Source organism: Monoraphidium neglectum (genome assembly GCF_000611645.1).
Source record: "Monoraphidium neglectum strain SAG 48.87 unplaced genomic scaffold scaffold01615, whole genome shotgun sequence".
NCBI classification, from domain to species: Eukaryota; Viridiplantae; Chlorophyta; class Chlorophyceae; order Sphaeropleales; family Selenastraceae; genus Monoraphidium; species Monoraphidium neglectum.
In genome coordinates, this window is record NW_014012013.1 from 1 (window position 1) to 12861 (window position 12861).

Genomic DNA, 12861 nt, shown 5'->3' on the forward strand with positions numbered 1-12861 from the left:
GGGCGGGGCCGCCGCTGTAGTCGTCGTGGCCCGGGGACGGGTCGGTGCTATAGCCGCCGCGGTGGGAGGAGCGGGGCGTAGAGGGGCCGCCGTTGCGGCCGCTGCCTTGGGGGCCGACGCGGCCGCCATTTTGATCGCCCGCCGCGGACCCGGGGCGCCGCGGCGGCGTTCCCGCGCCCCGGCCGGAGCTGCCGCTGCGCTGCGCCTGCAGCTGGGCGTGCCCCGCCGCGCCGCCCTGCATGCCGTCAAGGGCGGCCGGCGGACCGGGGATCGGGACCGGCAAGCCGCTTGCCGCAGCGGCGGCCGCGGCGGCGTCCGCCATCGGGCCGCCCGTCCAAACGCCGTACGCGCCCGCGCCGCCGCCGGCGGCGCCGGCAAAGCCCGGCGCCGGCGGCATGAGGGCATAGCCAAAGTCTGCGGCGCCGCCGGCGCCGCCGCTGATGGTGTATGCTGTCGCCGCCGCGGCCGCCGCGGCGGCGGCCGCGGCGCCGGGGTCGTCGGAGCCCATCCCAGCAATCAGCTGCGCATCGCCGCCGCCGCCCTGCTGCGCCGGCGCGCCCATGCCGCAGGCGTAGGGCGCGAAGGCGCTGAAGGCCGCAGCCGCCTCACCCGGCGAACCTTGAACCAGCGCGCCAGGGTAGCCGCCCGCGGCGGCCGCGACGGCGGGCCCGAACGCGCCCGACGCTGCCATCGCCTGCAGCGCGGCGGCCGCCGACGGGTCGGGGGCGGCCGCGAGCGCCGCGGGGTGCAGCGGCGGCAGCATCCCGGCGGCACCGAGCATGGCAGCGTATGCGGCGGCCGCAGAGGCAGGGTCCTGGGGGTATCCCAGCGCAGGCGGGGGCGCTGAGCCATAGTGCGGGGGCAGGGCGCCTCCTGGGCCGCGGGCTTGGGGCGGGCGTGCGGGCGGGCCGGACGGGGCGCCGTGCGCGCGTGCGGGGTTCCTGTGGGTGAGGGGATGAGGGGCGCATTTGGAAGTCTTCGTTGGCGGGGGTTTCATCAGAGAGGGCTTTGATGCTCTGGGGCTTATTCCATTAGCCCCAGCAATGGTGCCACAGAGTCACATCTAATGAGCCTGGATGGCTCCAGGAGTGGGCGACCGCAGGATCTTGCAATGTTCGTATTCCTAATCCCAATCTCATTTGATCTCCCACAGGGACCTCCTGGAGTCAGTTTTGCCCTGCACTGGTGCTGCTGGCAAGCGCCGATCTTGGAATTGCGCTGCACGTCGGGCAGCCACGTCTCACCCCAACCAGCCCAGCAGGCAATCAACCGACTATATGTGCGCGCCGGCGGCTGGCTACAGTGCTGGTGACGTCGACACCGCCAAGCCCCACCTTGCTTGCAAACAAGCACGCAAGCAAGAAAGACGTGTGCAGACATTCCACACCTTGATTGCCCCCACCACACCACGCCCCCTTGCCCCTTCAGTAATGATGCTCGGCCCTCCCGGGAGCCCCCACACACCTCTGCCCCGGCAGCCCGATGTGCGTCCCCTTGAGGGAGGCGGCGTACGGCACGGTGCTCTTGGGGGGCGGCTGGTATGAGAACTCGACGCCCAGCACGCGCTGGATGCGGGGCACTGCCTGGCCTGCGGTGGCCGGGGGGGCGGGAGTCAGGTCAGTGACAGCAGGAGTTGGGGTCGGGAGTGAGCTCACCGCTTGCTGATGCGGCAAGTTGTGACTTGTATCTAAGTGGCTGACGCCCGGTCAGGCCTCACCCTGTTGAAGCACCAGAGCCTCGCTGCCCAGCTCCTGGCTTCGGCCGAGCAGAAGCATATGTGTGGCGCCCCTGCCTGGGTGGGGGCCTTGCGCGGACGGACAAGCCGCTCACCCGTGTACTTTCCCTCGCACAGCTCCTTGTAGCGGTCCACCGCGGCGGTGATGACGTAGATGGCCTGCGCCATGCTGCGGCGCTCCCCCTTGGAAACAGGCGAGAGAGAGTGTCAGGGGAGGCAAGGTTTGGGGGGTGGGGGCGGGGCTAAAGCGTCAAGCCTTCCAGTGCCTTTGAAGGGGGTCTGAAAGGCACTTCACGGCACAAATGGGCAGGCGCCACAGTGACTGCGGCCTGGCAATGGGCGCATGCGCAGCGACCGCAGGTCGGGTGGACGGCCCGTTGTGAGGCAGGGCCCGTGCATTTTGTGTGGGCTTACACTTATGCACGCAGTCTTTGACATGGAGGCCCTTGTTCGGCAGCCGGCCAGCCCGCTCGACAGGCACATATGCAGAATGATGCAGCTGACCTCTCCTGATCCCCACCCAGGGCTGCCAGCCCCTTTGCGCCCGCCTCGCCCTCACCCCAATGAGGAAGATGCGCGCGGGGCGGCGTGTCCTGGTGGAGCTGTGGGCCTCCGTCCAGCTCTTGATGTCGGCGCCGGTGCGCCGCATGATCTCGCGCACGCTGGCGCCCGCGGGGCCTGGTGCCGGTTGCGAGGATAAGGGGAGGCATTGGAGGTAAAGTATCCTATGGGCATTCGGGCAACAGCCGATACACACGCTTGAGCCCGCCAAGGGCCCTGCGGAAGGGCGCCCTGCGTCGTGCGCCCGCTCGGCGTGGGCTGGTGACCCACCCACCTATGACGAAGCCAGCCGCCAGCAGGGTGATCCTCAGCATGACGTCACCGCTGGCGGCCACCTCCTCAGCCGTCAGGATGCCCTATTGGCAAGGCGAGGCAGGTCCAGAGCATGTTGCTCGTCGGGGGTAAAGAACCCGGGGGTTGATGGAACAGGTCGTGCACAGGGCAGTTGTGGGCTCAAAGGAGCAGGGGAATGTGCCGTTGCTGCACATCCCCGATCCTAGCACCTCACCTGCTCTTCGTCCTCTGTACCTTCTCCGGGGCGCCGGGGGCCTGCGGCACCGTGTTTGGGCAGCGATGGCCAGGGACGCAGGCAGCTCAAAGCATGAAGGCGCGTGCCGCCCAGGAGGCTGCGGCCGGCAGAAGTGTCAGGGCTTCTGAAACGACGACAACCTCGTCAAGCGGCACTGCTGCTCGCCCCGCGTTCCTCAATCCCTCGTGCAGGGCTACTTCGCCCAAGACCTTAAACCTGCATCGCCCAACCACCAAATCCCCCTGCCAACACTCCCATTGAGCCCTGGGCCCCATGCTCTAGGACAGCAAGCAACACCCTAGTCTACCCCGCCCCACCGCTGGGCTGGATCCAGATCTTCATGCTGCCCTTGCTGCCTGCCGAAGACGACACGCTGCTGCCCGCGCTCTCGCTCCCCAGGCTGGTCCGCCGCGGCGGGTTGTTGGTGGCCAGCTTGCGGTCACGGATGAATCCAAGCATGTTGCTCACGACCTCACCGGCAGCCGCGTCGCCGGCGCCGAGGTCGGCGGCGCTGCCGCCGCTTCGAGTCTGTGACTGCGGGCCCGCAGAGGCGGGCCGGGACGAGGGGCGGGACGACGGCGCGCGGGGCGCCGATGCGAGCGGCGGCGGCGTGTGCGCGGCCGGCGCAGGCGGCGGCACGCCGCCCGCGTGCGGCGCGGAGGATGCCGCGGCCACAGCGGCCGCCTCCTGGCCGTGCGTCTCCTGCACCAGGCGCAGGTATGTGGCCAGCATGAGCGCCTCGGCCGGGTCGGCCACTGGCGCGGGCGTCGACTCTGGCAGGGGCTCGACCACGGGTCGCCCGATCCCCGACGGCGTGCCGCTGTTGGGGTGCGCCGCGCCGCCGCCGCCGCCCGTGGCGGCGGGTGCGGCGGGGTTGCAGGGCGGCGGCGCGTACGTGGTGGCCGGCTGCAGTGCCGCAGCGTCGTGCGCGGCCAGTGTTCCGAAGGACAGACCGGCGGCGCCTGCAGGCGCTGGCATGGCGCCGGCAGCTGCACGCTGGTCGCGGTCAGGGTAGACATCGGCGCGGCTGGGGACACGGCCGCCGCTTGAGTGGTGTTGGTAGTGTTGACTGTGCTGTTGATGGTGCGTCGAGAAGCCGCCGGTGTCAGTGTCCGAGGAGAAGGGCATGGTGTCGCGAGACTCGATAGTGCTGAGCTTGCCGAGGGCGCTGCACGTGGGTGCAGGGTTTTGAGGCAGCAAAGTTGAAGAGGGAAGCTGCTTGGTACTGGCATGTTCCACGTCGCAGAGGGGGTGCTTGATTGGTGGGCGCTTTGTTGCATGCATGGCTCATGGGCTAATCACGTTTTGATATTCAGACAGGCATGGCATGGTGCCTGTGCATTGCACCTGTGCATGTCTGCACAAAGATCTAGTGATGGTGTGCATATTCCGAGGTGGCATCGACGCGCACGCTCACGTACCGTATTTGCAGCCCAAGCCCCCGGCCCACCTCGCGACGTCCATGACGACGTGCCTTCCTAGCTAACAGTGTTATAGAGGTCACGAGGTGCCCGCCTGCAGCAATCGTGTGGTGCACTCAACCCGGCTTGGCCGGTGCCGGACGTACCAATTTGGTTGTTGATGGGCCCTGCGAATAGCATCAGCAGAGCAGGTGGCCGCATGTGGCGCACGTCAGGGGCCATGTGTGGCGTCATGGGGGTCACATGAGTCCATTAAACGCATGCCAGGTGCATGAGCGGAGTCCAAGGCGCAGGGTCGCGCGGGCCAGGATGCGGTGACCGTTTTGGACACGCGCCACAACGAGGTCAGCGGCCGAATCAGCTGAATGCGCGGTGCGCCTGCCTGCATCGCACGCTGCGTTGGCTGTTGCATCAACTTGGTTCCAAGCACGCTTGAAGCTTCCCAGTACCGCACCTGCGTGGTCGTGGGCTCGCTGCGACAGCACGAATCCACAAGATCGCTTTGGGAGGCCAGCTCCGCGACGGTGCTCAAGATACGAGGGATATCGTATACCTGGAGGACGGTTTTGGGATGAAACGAGCCGTTTTCGCTTTGCTTGTCGAGCCAAGGTGGTGGCTTGGCTCCCGGCAGCTCAGCCCCGCTGCAGGCTCATGAAGCAATGCAAGGCTATACACAGCGTCCCTCAAGCTTCTCACCTGTCTCCGAGAGCCCCTCGATGCTGAGCAGATCACAACAATCCGATGGCGCGCGTGCAGTGTTGTGAGCCAACTGCAAAGGACGCTAGACGATCGGCGATTCGTGAAGCAACAACGCTCATAAGCAACGGTTGCAGTTCAGGTGCGGCCCACGCGTTTGTAGCCAGCTGAGCGACGACGCTCCTCCTCGCGGCGATTCTGTTGAAGGCCATCGAGTCAGCGTTGCAATTTTAAACGGACTCGAAAATATCGATATCCAGGGCTGAATGTAAGCAGCGCTGGGACGGGAGCCGTGGGCGACACTGTGATCGTGCCTCGTCGCAGCAAACATCGGCCGCGCGCACGTGCTGAATTGGATGACACTGCTTGGAGACGCTCACAGTAATTCAGAACAATTACCATTGCCGGCAGCTGCAGCGCACCATGCGCAGCCCCTGCAGCAGGTTGCAACTGCTGCTGCCTCTCTCACTCTGCAAGCGCCGACCCTTCCGGCTTCAGCCCACTTACATCCACCAAATATAGGCAGGACCTGGCCCTGACGCAAGGGCTTTGGCAGCGTAGGAGATACAAAAAGCCATTCGGATGACAGTTGCTCTGAAACAGTCACAAACTATAACTCACAATGCAGCGCGCTGGTAGCAGCCGGAACACGTCAGGAACGTGCGTGCGCACCCATGGCGCGGGGCCAAAAAGCTAGCAGCCGGCTGAGCGGTTGCAGGGAGCTGTATTGGATACAGTACAAGGTTGCTACACCTAAACCAGCAACTATGCGAGAATGCCCAAACGCCAAAAGCAAAACGACTTGTCTACAAGCATTGTGGACATTCGGGACCCGCGCGCGGCAAACACGGATCAACGTGTAGCAGTATGCATGTACACGGTTCAAGTCGCCATGGTGGGCCCTCGATTTCTGTGCAAGCGAGATTGAGAGACTTTTGCGCACCATCCGCTTGAGCTGCTTGCAACCGACAACTCTTTCTGCTAATCAGCAGCTCGAGCTTACACTGGCCCAACTGGGCAGGACAGTTTAAGTGGGCATCTGGGCAGCTTGGGAGTTGAGAGCTCGAACAGCTCGCGCGCTCCTGGTGAACGCTGCAGTTGAGGAGGCGGCGGTGTGTCACCACGAGTGATGGGCGCCTCGTGGATGGGACGGCCTCCCCTGAATAGTCATGGATCCCCAGTGGTGCACAACATTCTGTTACACATACGTAAATTCCTGTCGGCTGTCTTGATCATACACGCATTGTGCAACCATTGCAGCGTGCAGCCCAGCCTCACCTGTCCGCCATCACACGTGTACACAGTCGCATATAGTTAAGGTCAATGCAGACTTTTCGCGCCGGCCATGGAGTTGGGGCGCAGCGGGCAGCAGCAGCGGGGGTGCAGACGCAGCAGCGCATCGTAGTCAGCAGCAGGCAGCGCAGTAGGATGCTGTCGCGGAGAGCAGCCATTGAGGAGAAGCGCGAAACCACGGAGACGACCTCCACGCCAGTGAGAGTGCCAGGAGATCTTAGAGTGCTTCAGGCCAGGACATGGGCGCCAATGGGGCGTCAACAGCGCGATTTTCGGATGAGAAACACCACTAACATTTTAGTTTCTCCCGCGGAAGGCCGCCGCTTTGCAAGATGGGCATGCTTCGCCGCCCACGCAGCCGACTGATGCTGCCAGCGCTTGCCTCCTGATGGCGTCCCGCGCCCCCGCTGCAGTCGGACCTGCTGCCTGACAAGCTCGCCGAGCTGCGGCGCCAAGCACGCGACGCACCAAAGCAGAGCAGCAGCAACATTGTGCAGGTGCGAGGCCCGCCATGGCGCGCGTAGGCTCGCTGGTGTGGATGTCACTGCATCGCCGCTTCGCCAAGCCAGCCACCCAGTGGCAGGCCGTGCCCTGCCTTACGTCACGCCTGCATGCTGGCGCTGGCTTACAGGGCGCCCTGGACGAGGCGCAGCTGATCACATGGCCCAAGCCCGGCAAGGTGCGCCCACGTCGCATGTTGCTCTGTGGAAGCAGCCCTCGGGCTGCTCTGTTGTGGAATGAACGGTTCTTACGCCTAGCATGTGTCCAACAGTCTTCGTACATCCGGTGACAAAGCCACCGTCTTCGGTCATGAGTGATCCAGTATTCGTGGACGCGCAGCCGACCTTTGCCCATCGGCCCGCACTTCTCCCCATGGTGCCGTGGCCAGGCGCTGCTGGACACAGTGTTGGTGCTGGCGATCGTGGCCGGGACGGGCACGGCGCTGTTCGGCGTGAATGTGCTCCTAACGGACGCCTTCAACTGGTGGTACCACCACTGAACGCCGCTGGCAGTGCGGGCGGTAGCTCCAGTTGCAGCGGCTGTGAGGGGACCTTCAGAGGATTTTGCACCTCATGCAACCGACGTCGGCCATCAGCGTCAGGAATGTGACACCTTTCTCCTTGCTGTGTTGCCGTTGCTGAACTTCCTCTCGCCAGCCTTTGGCAGAGGCGTGGCATCCTGTACGCGCGAGCCGAAGAGGCTCACCGGTAACGACACAGTTTCGTGATGTGCACAGCTGTCTTGGAAGGCGGCTGAGGGCCATGAGCCACACCTGCAGCTGTTGACAGCAGCCACCTGCCGCGGCCGTGTGGGGCCACTGACCCAAGTATGTTGCCCCGCATACAGGATGGTGACAGGGGCTGGCTACCCGTCTAAACTAGTCAGTACACAACGGTTGAGCATGCATTGCTAGCAGGCTCAAATAGACTCTGGTGTGTGAGGCCGTTAGAGTTGTCCCGGCGCGGCTTGAGCCATGGTAGTGCAAGGGCAGGAAAGTCAAAGCGACGGTCAAACCAGCGTCAGCTGCTCATCTTGACCATATACGCTCACATACACGCGCTACTTGTACGTTGAACAATTCTTCTTACTCTCACTGAGGAATTCAGAGACGGTGGTCAATGCACTCCACCATGTCTTCCTGCCTCACGCTGGGAATTTCTGAGCTCTCGTCATTGTCAGAGCCGAGATCTCCTACCGCACAGCTCGAGCGGTCCGAGCGTGCGGCATTCAACTCAGCATGCCAGGGTTTTTTGAAAGCAGTATCTTGCTGGGTAAAGAGCTCAGCGGCGCACCGCCCTGGGTGTGCCAGGTGCGACGCACGCGTCAGCACGACTGCGCCAGCACAGGTGTATCTGATCATCAGAGTTGCTTCATTGCGCACTGTCTTATTCTCCGCGGCGCTCTTCGACACTGCAACTACCTTGTAATGCACAGTGTGTTCACGCTTAGAACTCGCGCGCACCATCCCCCGATCCGCGATCTGATTGTTCGCGTTTAGGAATCGTGGTCGCTTTGCCTCATTTTTGCACTTGGCTGGTCCCTCCACGAAGGCGATCGCAGGGCGCACCGTAAGTTGGTGCAGGGCCTCTTCGTCTTGTGAAAGCCTTGCAGAGAGGAAGCAGCTGGTGGGTTTCTGCCGACACTGAGATGAACGGTCTTTCGGTGGAGCCGCCTGGCACGGCGGCCGCCGGCAGCGAAGGCGGCGGCCCACTGTCGCCGGCGAACACAGACCGCCCCACCTCCAGCGGTGGCACAAGGCAGAGGCGCGGCCGGCCCTTCTTCATAGGCGTTGCAGGTAGGAGAGCGATCTCAGATCTGGGATCCTGGGTGCTGTTGCGCCACACGCCACCGCCTACTGTGGCACGTTGCCGCTGCCTCGGCTGCAGCTGGCAGGGGCTTCGCCTCGGCCGATCGGTCTTGAACAGACAAGCACACCCCGTCCCGCCCCCGCGCTCCAAGGCGGCACCGCGTCCGGCAAGACGACGGTGTGCAACAGCATCATGCACCGCCTGCACGACAGCTGCGCGGTGATTATCCACCAGGACAGCTTCTACCGCTGCCTCTCAGAGGCGGAGCGGCGCGACGTCGGCAACTACAACTTCGACTCGCCCGACGCCTTTGACAACGCCGTGCTCATGGAGTGCATTTCGCAGCTCAAGGTGGGCGGGCCTCGTTGCTAGGGGCGCGCCACGGCATGGAGCTGAGGTCAAGCCGTCCGAGGCACTTTGGGCTGGCGTCGCGCCCGCCGCCTGCGTTTGCCCGTGCGAAGCCGGGCCCGCGAATCCGCGGCGCCTGGGAGCAACGCAGGGGGGCGGCCGCCGCGGCCGGCAACCCAAAGGCTGCAATGGGGTGGCGGCGAGCCGTGCAGCGGCGCCGCGCACGCCTGCAGCGGTTGTGCTGGGGGCGCCGCGCCGAACGGCAGGGCAGCACCAGCGGCCGGTGCGCGCGTCCGGGCCCCGCGTCTCGAGCACCCGCAACCCCGCGGCCCCACTTGCAGGCGGGCAAGTCTGTGGAGGTGCCGGTCTATGACTTCACAACCCACTCGCGGAGAAAGGACGAGGTGCGGCTCGGGCTGCGCCACCCTCTGGCTCGGGCTGCGCCACCCCGATCCGCATCGGGCCGGCGGCGGGCGCCCCAGCGCTGCCAATGGCGGCCCCCGGGTCCCCACGCGGGCGGCCCGGCGCCGTCTGGGCACCCACCGCGCGTCTGGCGTTTCTGCTGCCTGTTCGTAGGTGCGGAAGGTGGAGGCGGCGGACGTAGTAATTGTGGAGGGCATCCTGGTGAGAGGAGCGTGTTTTCATTTTTAGGAGGGCAGAGGACGCCCGCGGGGGCCGCAGCGGGCAGCCCCGGGCCTGCGAGCGGTCGGCGCGGGGGCAGGGCGGGTCTGGGCGGCCGGAGGCAAGCGGCGGCGCCCGCGCGGCGACGGGGCGGCAGCGGGGGCCCGGCCGTGCCCGGGCAGCGGCTGCTGCGCGGGGCGTGCAGCGCAGCTGGCGGCGTCCGTCTTGGTTCCCTCGGCCCCCGCGTGTGACGCCCTGGCTGCCGCGCCGTTCCTGCCCGCCAGGTGCTGCACGACCCTGTGCTGCGGGAGGAGCTTAACATGAAGGTTAGGGGGAGGGGGCGGCCGCACGAAGCCTGCGCCCTCTTACACCCGGGTGCACCTCACCGCAGCCGTTGGGGCGTCAGGGCCTGCGTCCGCGTTGATCGCGGCCGCTGGGACCCCTAGCTGGCCTCCGGACGCGTCCACCTTTTGATTCCTAAACCTGGAACCCAGCTGCCAGGTGTCACAGGCATTGGTGCCCGCCACGTGGAGATTTTTGCGGACACAGCATGATCTACCACTGAGTTCTGGACGCACACGCCATTAGGCTTGTTGGGACCAGCAAACCCGACAGCATGTGCGTCGGAAACTTGGGACCAACCAAGCTAACCTGATCGATCCTATTGACCGCTATTTGACCACCAGATCTACGTGGACACGGACGACGACGTGCGTCTGGCGCGGCGCATCCAGCGGGACGTGCAGCAGCGGGGGCGCGACGTGGCGGGAGTCATAGAGCAGTACACGCGGGTGAGCGGGGCCGGGGCGGGCTGTGGTTTGCTGGCGAGTCCAGGTTTTTGCCTCAGAATGGTGTTGTTGTTGATTGTGGTGGTGGTGGTGGTGGTGGTGGTGGTGGCCAGAGTTGCTGCCAGGGGGTCACCTAACAGTGCGTGCGGCGGGGCGTGGCCGCGGCTGGCCTGCTTGCTGCGTTGCTGGCAGAGGGCCGCCTTCCCCAAGCTGGCTCGCACGTTTGGGCCTGCAACTGCTCTCGGACTGGCAAAGCAAGCAGCATTTTTTTAGCAGCGTGGATGCGAGGGCCAAAGTCATCTGTTCAGGACGTTGCACATCCACGCTCGAGTTGCATGCCAAGGCGTGCCTCAGTGATGCACGCATCTTGACACCTTGTCCCGCTGTCGCAGTTCGTCAAGCCGGCGTTTGACCAGTACGTGGCCCCCAGCCGGCGCTACGCGGACGTCATCATCCCCTGGCAGGTGCGGCATGAGCATTTGCATGCACGTGCGCGCGCGTGTGACACAAGTATGAGTGCGCAGGCACGCACGGGCCCTTCTGGATCGTCTGCCAAGTGTCCATGTGTGCGTGCTCGTCTGCCAGAGTCTCTCCCTCCCTCGTTACTTTTTGCTCCTGCATCTCTCACTCAATCACTCCCTCCCTGCCTCCTCACGAGCCTCCTCCTCGCCAACGCCGCCGCCCCCGCACTTCGACGCACCTCCTCTCCCCACTTTGACCTCCCACCCCCACCCCCCACACGCACACCCAATCCCCCCAAGCGCGGCGACAACCTCGTGGCGATCGACCTGATCACGGAGCACATCCGCGCCAAGATGCAGCAGCACCACCTGCGGCGGATATACCCAAACCTGGAGCTGCTGCCGTCCAACTACCAGATCAGGGGCATGCACACCATCCTCAGGGACCGCACTACCAACAAGAACGACGTGAGCCCGCCCGGCGCCCTCCCACTTAGCCTTTGCTTCGCTTCTTCTGTGTCAATCGGCAGCTTTTGGGGGCCTGCCGCTGGGCGTGCGTGCGATCGCCATCATACGGTCCAGTATGGTCTGCGCCGCACCTGTCGAATAAAATGCGCGCCAAGCGCACACCGCGCCAAGCTCGCACGCCCTCTCTTGGCACCCACTTGCCCCAAAAAGCGTCCGTGTGTGTCCACCAACACTGTGTCCCCAAATTGACGTTGGCTCCCGGACAACCCACCCCCAGTTTGTGTTCTATGCGGACCGCCTCAACCGGCTGATAGTGGAGGCCGGGCTGGGCCACCTGCCCTTCATAGAGAAGCAGGTGCGCCTTAGGGGGGGGGATGGGCGGGGCAGGGCAGCCACCGCAGCGGCCGCGCATGCGCCTGCGCCGCCCGCTCCACCGCTCGCGCGCAATCGGGCGGCCGGCGAGCCGGCGCGTGCGGCGGCGGCGGCGGCGCGCGCCGCGGAGCCTGTGGGGCGCCGCGGTTTGCGGGCGGCGTGTGGGCGGCTGCTGATTGGTGTTCTTGCCGCCCTCTCTCTGTTTTCTATGTTTTCTGCAGGTGACCACGCCCACAGGGTCGCAGTACGTGGGCGTCGAGTTCGCGCGGCGGCTATGCGGCGTCAGCATCATCCGCAGCGGTGCGGCGGGGGCGGGAGCGTGGCGGGGCTGGGGGTTGGGGACCGAGCAGCAGCTCCAAGAGAGGGTGGGCGTGCGAGCAGGGGCCAGCAGCCACACGCCGGCGGGGCTGTACAAACCATCCGCGTGTTTTGCTGCTTTGTCTTCGCGGAGTCCATCGGATCCTGTCTCACCCGACGCTCCTTTTCAGACCGCCGTCAACACCCCAGCGCTAACCCCAGCGCTCTCCGGCACTCGCCGACATGCCAGCCCGTCACCCGCACCGCCCGCCGTCCGTGCACGCGCTCCACAAACGCTCTGCCCCTGTCCTCTTGGACAGACGCGCCGCGTTGCCGCCCTGCCGCAGAGTCGAGCTTGGAGGCAATGCTGCGCACGCGCACACCCCACTCACACATACACACACACACACACACACACACACACACACACCCTTCGCCCCGTGCGTCGCCGCGCCGCTGTGCCGCAGGGGAGAGCATGGAGGCGGCGCTGCGCACGTGCTGCAAGGGCGTCAAGATCGGGAAGATCCTCGTCGTGCGCCACCACGGCCGCCGCGGCTGCGACGGCGCGGGCGACGGGCCCCTCACGCCGCCCGGCAGCGCGACGCCGCCGGGGAGCGCGACGCCGCCGGGGTGCGCGACGCCGGCGGGGCGGGCGCCGTCGAGCTTTGGGGACGGGCTGCTGAACGGGCAGGTGAGTCATGAGGGGGTGGAGGTGGGGGTGGGGACGAAGGGGGAGAGCGGAGGGTGAGCGGCGACAAGCACGGGGCACCGTGGTCGCGCGACTTGACTGGGGTAGGCCTTCTTGACAGTACTTTGTGCATGGGGTTTGGGCGCCCTAGGCAGCGTCGCGCCCTGACCTTGCCAATTCTAGGCCCGGAGACGCGTCGTGGCTGTGGCTACCTCCCCTGCCCCAACTCACACACCCATCCCATACAAACCCTTGCTGCACCAACATCCAATCC

General features: G+C 65.6%; 3 protein-coding genes across 3 annotated transcripts; 2 read left to right on the forward strand and 1 right to left on the reverse strand.

The window, feature by feature from the left end:
• Positions 1–118: 118 nt before the first annotated feature.
• On the reverse strand, positions 119–4289 carry MNEG_8479 (hypothetical protein; the record flags this gene model as incomplete). Its single annotated transcript, XM_014043046.1, has 8 exons — positions 119–941; positions 1465–1588; positions 1831–1918; positions 2295–2413; positions 2571–2652; positions 2805–2845; positions 3143–3993; positions 4276–4289. Coding segments are annotated over 8 exons (2142 nt in total), but the record flags the coding sequence as incomplete, so codon positions are not given.
• Positions 4290–6370: 2081 nt separating this feature from the next.
• Positions 6371–7235, forward strand: MNEG_8480 (hypothetical protein; the record flags this gene model as incomplete). Its single annotated transcript, XM_014043047.1, has 4 exons — positions 6371–6433; positions 6649–6732; positions 6867–6914; positions 7125–7235. 4 exons carry the CDS (start codon positions 6371–6373, stop codon positions 7233–7235), a joined length of 306 nt encoding a protein of 101 aa, XP_013898501.1.
• Positions 7236–8383: 1148 nt separating this feature from the next.
• On the forward strand, positions 8384–12647 carry MNEG_8481 (uridine kinase; the record flags this gene model as incomplete). The annotated part of the gene is made up of 11 exons (XM_014043048.1): positions 8384–8483; positions 8696–8895; positions 9234–9296; positions 9469–9516; positions 9798–9839; positions 10200–10304; positions 10694–10765; positions 11063–11230; positions 11508–11585; positions 11824–11902; positions 12367–12647. 11 exons carry the CDS (start codon positions 8384–8386, stop codon positions 12645–12647), a joined length of 1236 nt encoding a protein of 411 aa, XP_013898502.1.
• Positions 12648–12861: the final 214 nt, after the last annotated feature.